The sequence below is a fragment of the Cyprinodon variegatus genome, unplaced genomic scaffold (genome assembly GCF_000732505.1).
Source record: "Cyprinodon variegatus isolate N-32 unplaced genomic scaffold, C_variegatus-1.0 Scaffold49, whole genome shotgun sequence".
NCBI lineage: Eukaryota > Metazoa > Chordata > Actinopteri > Cyprinodontiformes > Cyprinodontidae > Cyprinodon > Cyprinodon variegatus.
In genome coordinates, this window is record NW_015150502.1 from 22,255 (window position 1) to 30,744 (window position 8,490).

The 8,490-nt window shown below is 38.9% G+C and overlaps 1 protein-coding gene across 1 annotated transcript in view; it reads left to right on the top strand.

Annotated features, from left to right (window-relative positions):
* LOC107082273 (L-amino-acid oxidase-like) overlaps window positions 1-6,326 on the top strand; it is a 7,028-nt gene extending 702 nt beyond the window's left edge. The window contains exons 2-9 of the mRNA XM_015370872.1: window positions 210-310; window positions 397-611; window positions 2,008-2,228; window positions 2,370-2,482; window positions 2,591-2,795; window positions 3,775-3,843; window positions 3,944-4,080; window positions 5,555-6,326. Of these exons, the coding sequence (XP_015226358.1) occupies window positions 210-310; window positions 397-611; window positions 2,008-2,228; window positions 2,370-2,482; window positions 2,591-2,795; window positions 3,775-3,843; window positions 3,944-4,080; window positions 5,555-6,326 (1,833 nt within the window). The remainder of the gene's footprint in view (window positions 1-209; window positions 311-396; window positions 612-2,007; window positions 2,229-2,369; window positions 2,483-2,590; window positions 2,796-3,774; window positions 3,844-3,943; window positions 4,081-5,554) is intronic.
* The last annotated feature ends 2,164 nt before the right edge of the window (window positions 6,327-8,490 follow it).

An 8,490-nucleotide genomic window follows, 5' to 3' on the forward strand; every position in this document is an offset into this window, starting at 1 on the left:
GTGTGGTCTGTTTACAGAGTTAGTGCGAAATAAAAAAAAAAAGTCAGACGTTGAGCGGACCAGAGTGACCAGCAGACCTCCGAGGGTAACCTCATACGTGCTTGCGTGCTCGCATTCTCGTCAAGTCCGATCTTCCTGCGTTCTCGCCAAGAACGGACTTGACGAGAACGCTCGGCTTACTCTCTTGAACAGGTGGTTGTTGCCAACAGCTGGGCGTGGCCCCGCACCTGTGGCTCATTGGGGCTGCTCTACTGGTGCTTAAATGGAGCATTCAGTCAGCTGAAGGACGCCAGAGTGTTAAACCGTTGTGGTATGCCAAGGCCTCCGTCCTGTCGACAGATATCTGAAATCTGACTTTTTGGGTTCCTGATTCTACAAGTTTTCTGTCTCCCTCAGTTCGTCAAGCCCTGGATTGCTCACCCGCCTGTCTCCACACTCTGAAGACTGGTCACTGAATCTCTGCTGCTCAGATTCTGCTCTGGCGTTCCCCCTCCAGTCCCCTCGGTACTACCGAGTCAGACAAGTCGAGTCAGCTGCCTCCGCTGCGATGCTGCTCGGACCCCCGCCAAAGTCCCGCCTGTCGCTCAGCCACCTCCTCCCATCAGAAAGCTGTCAGTTACAGAACCCATTCCTCCAGGTACGGATGACCTATCCCTTCCCGGATAGATCATCCATACCTGGCGATAAGCAGAGCAGCAACAGCACAGGTTTATTTTGCTTCTCTTAGTCTTAATCAGTTTCCTTTTTCCACCCGCAGAACTCCAAACACTGACATTCCGAACCTCGTCTGCGGCCACTGTTCTGATTTGACATTTATTTTCTGTAAACTAATAAACATCTTAAACTGCTATGTTTTCCCCCGTCTGTGTCTCCATGTGGGCCAAACACCTTAATACCATGATACTTGCCCTTTTTCTTTAATGTTTTATTTTATGATTCACTTTGCAAATTAAAGAAATGATTAATCTTTTCACCTCAGGTAAAAGTGAAATACCGGATGACATGATTACATGTGAGTTGTCGAGGCTTTTCAACACTGCACCTACAGTTACTGAAATACATGTTTGAGACAGAGAAATGCAAAGGTACTGTTTAGTGTTTTTTACATGCGAAATATCCCATTTTCAGTTGAGTAAAGTACAAATCAGGACAACATACAAATAGAAGGCCTATTTCAAGGCTAAGACCTTTGCACATTACAGCTTTTATTTTCTTTTGCACAACCTCGCATACATTTGTCATTGCTTACATTGACTCATAGTTTACTTGTTTATCAGTTCGATTTCTTTTTACTTGGACAAACTTGTCATGAGTCCAAGTAATTTCTGCAGTGACAAACTAGGTTTGTTTGGGTTCATAGTTCGTTTATCCTTGGAGCCGTTGGGTTTTTTTTTAAGGTGAAGCCGATGGCTTTAAAAACAATTGGCCCCAGTCTAGAAAATCACTTGGAAAGAAATCTGCAGAGGGATAGAAGCAAAGATGACGAAGCTCCTCATGCTGATTTGTCTGCTATCTGCAGCTTTATTACATGTAAGTTTCATTTCACTTCATTTAGTTTACTGAAATTCTTACATTCTTAAGTGAGATGCTATTCTGGATGTTAATGACTGGTCTGTTTGAAGCAATAAGTAACCATAATTAACCTGACAAGCAAAGAATGAATATTGATATTTTCTTTAATTAACCTTTCAGGTGCAGACTCTTCACTTGACCCAGGATGATGGCTCCGGTTTACCTCCAGCATCTCCTAATGTTGTTTTAGGTGCAGACATACAGTACATGTAGAATCCAAAATAAAGATATGTGTCTGGTCCAACTTTAAACCCCAAAAATTAAAATGCTCTTTCTGAGTTTACTCTATAACTTTTCTGCCTTTCAAATCTGCTGATATGAAACAGTGTGACTGAACAGGCAAAGCGATAAAATTCGCTTCATTGGGGCTAATACTTAATTGCACTGTAAAATGATTTATCAACTTTTATTAACCTAAAATACATTTGTGATCAGTCATTATCTCTGTTTTATTTTTCTCTGTGTTTGAAGGTGCTCGTCCTTTAGTTCCAAGGGAGCTTTTGGCAGAATGCTTAAATGATGATGACTATAACCAACTGTTAGAAACTCTTGAAAATGGCCTCCCCAAAACTAATACACCTCTTCATGTAATCATTGTTGGAGCTGGCATGGCTGGATTGACTGCAGCAAAGCTACTCGAAGATGCAGGACACAATGTGAGTAAATATTTCCTATATTATTTATAGTTTATTTTGTTGTTGACAAAATATAGTCTGTGAGGTTTCTGGGATCAGATCACCAAAGCGGACACAATTTATGAAAAGACAGTAACATGTAACATGTTATGTCTAAACAAGGTGACCATATTGGAGGCAAGCGGTCGGGTTGGAGGCCGGGTGGAGACCTACAGAAATCACAAAGAGGGCTGGTATGTGGAACTAGGGGCCATGAGAATCCCAAGTTCTCACAAGTAAGTAAAGTACTTCTAAACATCAAATGCAACCATGTTTACCAATACAGTTAAGATTTTCCTCTTTCTTGTCTTTAAATGTGAATTTATCTTTACATATTTTAACAGAATTCTCCTCCGCTTTGCGGAAAAGTTGGGTGTCTCACTCAATACATTTATAATGGATGACGATGAAACCTTTTACCTGGTCAATGAACAAAAGAAATACAAGAACTATGAAGTGAAAAAGAACCCAAACATTTTGAAGTACAACCTGTTGGAGAATGAGAAAAACAAATCAGCAGATGAACTTTTACAGGGAGCTTTAAGACAGGTATTTCCAACCCCATTACTACTTTTATTCCATTTTTCTAATATTCAAATGAGGCGGTGGGGTTATACCTATGTGGCAGCGCTGGTCAGTGATTCAAGTATGAGTAGAGGAATGCATCTTGAAATAAATAAGAATAAAATGTTAAAATAAATTGAATTTGCAGTTTCTACCTTCTACCAGTTAAATAACATGCTGCTGTCATTTTGCACATCTCTGATGTTGCTGCTATTTTCAAATGTCCATCACTCTAAAAATGTCCATAGCTGCATATTTATTTATTCTCCAGGTGCACAGTATTTATAGTGTGAATAAACAGTACTGTATTAAACCAGACAAAATGTGAGATTAAATGTGTAATATAGTCTGGCCCCAATGAATGAAACATCGTAAGATTGCTGATTAGAACAACACGTTGTTTTTCAAACCATGTCTGTGCTTATTAGCCAACGCTCTGACCAATGAGGGCAACTGACTGTGACGAAGTAAGCTCAACAGAAATCCGGTGGGGGAGAGTAAACAAACAGCCTGTGAAACGGCTGACGGTGAAACGGCGAATACGTCCTTCTTAAAGAAGAATGAGCGTAGATCCTCTTCCTGCTCACATTTCAATGAAAACCCCAAGTCTAATCCTTCTGAAACTGATTCCAAAGCTGAGTCAAATGAGAACTGTTGAATAGTTGTTGCCATCTTCCTTGTTGTGCTTTCTCCAGCGTCGCACAGCTTTGTCATCATGCCCTTGAGTTAAAAGCCTTTGAAAGATAACAGGAAGGAACCAGGAAAAAACTTTAATACATTTTCCAATTGCAAGATGACTACTCCACCCAGGGAACCACAGTCCAGAACCAAATCATTTTACACTGGTGTCTGTATCACCAAATGATCACAAATGTATTGCCTTTACTCAGTTTTCACAGTATATCTTTCCTATGTAAAATTAAGTTTTTTCAAAATTATTAAATGAAAAATAACTTTTTTACAGATAGAAATTGAAGTGGTGGAACATGGGTGCCAGGCTGCTTTGAAAAAATATGACAGATTTACTGTAAGGGTAAGTTATGTTTAAGTTCACACAAATTTATGACAAAACTTTAACTTTCTTGCTGAGTCATTTTTGGCTTCAGTAATATGAAACCCTTTGTTTTCATTAGGGATACTTAAAAGAATTTGGTCACTTGAGTAAAGAAGCAATAAGGATGATCGGAGACCTTCTTAACCAGGATAGCCTAATGCACCTTGCACTGAGCGAGATGGTCTATGAGCAAAGTGTCATCAGTGACGACATCAGGTAAAACTTGCCAGCTACACTATACATCAATTTATAAGAAATTATCTTTGAACTAGGGCCTCAGGTCAGTGTAACTTCTGAGAAGTCTAACTGAAATCTGCTAAGTTAAATGTTCGGTGAACAAACTGGCCCAATGACACGTCGCAAAAGACAGAAAAAAATAGTTTCACAGATGGAGGCCAGGGATAATCCTTATTGTCCACAAGTTCATGACTTAGCTAGTGTTGATTTCCACAGAAAATATACTATGGGTGTCCTGAAGATATTACAAATATTTCAACGTTTGTGAAAAGAAGACAAGTTATTATGTTCTACAGTATAGCTAGAGGTCTTTTTTTTTCTTTTATTTCCCCAAGAGCAGCCTGTTAATTTAGGAAAGCTGAAAAGGATCATGGATGTTGCTTAAGGATTTTATCCTTGTCATGACTCAAGAAAAGTGTTGGTGGGCTGGTGATGGTTTGAGAGAGGTCAAAGGCCGGCTAGTTGCCCACTTTCTGCCATGTTAGTATGTGTTAGTATGAAAACTGTGTATTTGCACAATTAACACTGGCATAGTTGGTCCTTCATTCCTTCTAGTACTTGTCCACCTTTATATGTTGGTCGAATGCAGTCAACCTCTGAAGCATAACATTTTTAACATCAACTGCTCCCCAGGTCTCCTCTGGCCAAATTCCAAAAGTGCATATTACTGACATTTTGTCTCATTCCTCCTAGATTTGCTGCCCCTAAGCCTGACCTCATATAAGTGGGCAACATTGGCTAGCTGGCTGGCTGGTGTGTATATTAGGCAGAGGAGGTTAATCCAGGCAGCTGTGGCTACAATGTAGCTTACCAACATTAGTGTGTGCATGAATGGGTGAAGGACTGAATGTAGTGTAAAGAGCGTTGTTCAAGTACAGGCTATTTTACATTTACCATCCAAGGATATTTCAGCAACATGACTAGCTTGCAAATATTTCTTCCGTTTTTCTGTTTTCCCTAGTTTTAGTGGGTTCATCTCCATCAAACAATGTGAAATCCTGTTATTGTTCAAATAATGGTAAATGGCATGTGCTTATATAGCGCCTTTTTTCAAGTCAGGAGTCATTCACCCATTCACGCACACATGCACACACTGAGGGTGGCAAGCTACATTATAGCCACAGCTGCCCTGGGGCTCACTGACAGAAGCGGGGCTGCCATACACTGGCGCCACCGGGCCCTCTGACCACCATCAGTAGACAATGCAGGTGAAGTGTCTTGCCCAAGGACACAAGTCAGGGCTTGAACCGTCAATCCTTCAATTTCAGGGCAAACTCCTACATCAAACGCCACTGTCACCCTCACAAATAAAACTGGCTTCTTCATAAACTTAGAGAGGTTTTCCATTGAGAAGTGATTTGTTTTCTTATAAATGCTTGACCCGTTGTTGAAAGAAATACACTATTTTATGGCATATGAGAATGAGCATTGTTTCTTTCTTTTTGCATTTCAGGTACTATGAAGTTAAAGGTGGGACAGATATTCTCCCAAGAGCTTTCCTTAAAGTTCTAAATGTCCCAATTTTACTGAACTCCGAAGTTAAAAGGATCAAGCAGTCAGATGAAGGTGTGTTGGTCTCCTATAAGAAAGATGAGCAGTCCTCTCTTAGTGACATGAAAGGGGATGTTGTCCTGGTTACGACCACAACTAAAGCAGCTCTTTACATGGACTTTGATCCACATCTTTCCACCCAAAAGATGGAAGCTCTTAGGTCAGTTCATTATGACAATGCTGTTAAAGTTGTTCTCACCTTCAGTGAAAGATTTTGGGAAAGAGATGGCATCAAAGGGGGAAAAAGCGTCACAGATAGGCCTTCTCGTTTCATCTACTATCCCAGCCACAGTTTTGCTGAAAATGAGACTATCGGAGTTCTCCTGGCTTCCTACACCTGGTCTGAAGATTCTCTCCTCCTCTTGGGTGCAAGTGACGAAGAGCTGAAAGAGCTGGTTCTGAAAGATTTGGTACTGATTCATGGGGAACATGTTAAGTCTTTGTGTACCGGTGTGGTGGTTAAGAAGTGGAGTTTGGATCCTTATAGTAAAGGTGCATATGCTCTATTTGCACCCAACCAAAATGTAGAATATGCAAAAGAGCTCTTCAGGAATGAAGGCAAGATCCATTTTGCTGGAGAACACACAGCTTTCCCTCATGCCTGGATAGAAACCGCAATGAAATCAGCAATAAGAGCAGCAACAAACATTAATAACGAGGCTCAGAAGACATAATCTAGAAAACAGGTTGTTGAAATGATAGTGTGAGTTTTCACAATCATCCAGAAGGAGCTGGAGAGTAAATGTATACCTGCTTTTCCCTCCTGAAAGTGTTCTCAGATTAGATAAATGGAAGACAATGAATATTTGGATACTTGACGGGATAAATACACTGTCCAAGCAAATAAAGTCTTCTTCAAATCCAGTCCTTTATTGTATTTCTGTATATTATGGATGCTCAACAGTGATGATCATAGAGGGATTTATATACTATTCAAATTGCAGTATGTGTATAATACGACCGCACTACAATATAAGATGCTGTAACACATGCATTTAGTGAACAATTTTTAGATATTTATCAGTTGTTCACAGTGAACTGATAACATAAGATCTAAAAGTGTAAAATACACAATAATACTCATTAAAAAAAAGTGCATCAGAAAAATGTATATATGTACATTCTATATCCATGCTAAACATAAAATGCTTAGCAATCATACTTATGTTAAATAATACAATTTTTAAGGTACTTAGAATTGGTAAATATGCAAAAAACTTTTCTTCTTACAATGACTGGTACGACAAAAAACTTTGAAACAAAATTTTTTCTTGCTAGTTTAAAGTAGTACAGGGTAGACCAGGGTTTTTTAATTGCAGATCTGGTGATGTTGTGCACATTTTAAACATATCTTTACTTCAATACACCTTAGTCAAAACATTTAGGTCAATAGCAGGTTTCTGGAGAATGTGACTGCATATTGGCGAGAGGTAATTTAGCCATTTGATTCATGTTTGAAAGTGGAGACGCATCTAAAATCATACACCACTTCACCAATTCAGTAGATAGCAAACCACCTATTGCTTCAAAGTTGGATGTCAGCCCATTTGATCAATATGTAAAAAACAACAACTATGGGGTTTTTTTTGTATGAAATAAGAGATCCAGAGAGAAAAAAGTCATGAAATGAGTGCTGCAAAGTGGCATGGCAAAACACAGAATTAGAAATAAACAGATAAAGTAAGTAAATGTCTGTAAATAACCCATATATTTAAGATAGGTTTAAGGAAGCAGACAGACAGCTACACATGCATGAAAAAAGACCTTGGGAACTGAATTTAAAAATGACTGCTCTAAGGTCAGGCCCACATGTTTCAATTTACAATTGATATAGCTTTAACTAACAGAATGTACTTACAGCTTAACAAGCAAAAAGGTTGTTTAATTTTTCCAAAGCAAAACAGATTCCACCCATATTTTATTACCTAAGAAGTAAAATATTTTCATGTACCCCTTGCAATGCACTCGCGGACCATAAGGGGCACCCCTACCCCCAGTTAGGAATCCCTGCTGTAACTAATCACTGATAAGCCTTTGGACATTAGTAGATAGTTTTGGATAGAGATTAAAATATTATAAATTATAATATGTACTATAATATATATTATAATATATATTGAATATATAAAATAATATCACAGAAATCTTGTCTGTTTGAACTGTATTCATTGATTTTTAAATCTAAATGTTTTTTAAACTTTCCCCTGTGACGACTTATTAGAATCAGAAAATGTCACAAATTAGACATTTCATTGTTGTTGTTTTTTTTGCGGGGGGGGTGTATTGGGGTTTGGGGGTTGTGAAATTAATGTTTGTTGTGCGTCAATTTTGTGGCACGTGTATTTTTATTTGTTCTTCTGGAGTGGGAAATAAATCTATAGCTTTCCAGCTTTGTCATAGCATTATCAGAAAAAACACTGACATGTATGATGACACACCTTTTAATGTCATCAGAATGTACTTAGACTAAATTTATTGTAATTCCAATTCAATTCATTTTAGTTTATTTATATAGTGCCAATTCACAACATGTCATCTCAAGGTACTTTACAATTCACCAGATCATCCAGTCAAACTGATTCAAAGTTTCCTATCTAAGGAAAACCAGTTGATTGCATCAACTCATTGACTCGAAGGCAATCCCTCACACTAACCATGCTTGCGACAACAGTGGAGAGGAAAAACTCCCTTTTAACAGGAAGAAACCTCCAGAAGACCCAGGCTCAGTGTGAGCAGCCATCTGGTGAGGCCGACTGGGGTTCAAGGAGACAGAAGCAGAGATACAAAAGGACACTGTAAAAGGCGGCCCCATCCAGGAAACACACAGCCAGGCAGACG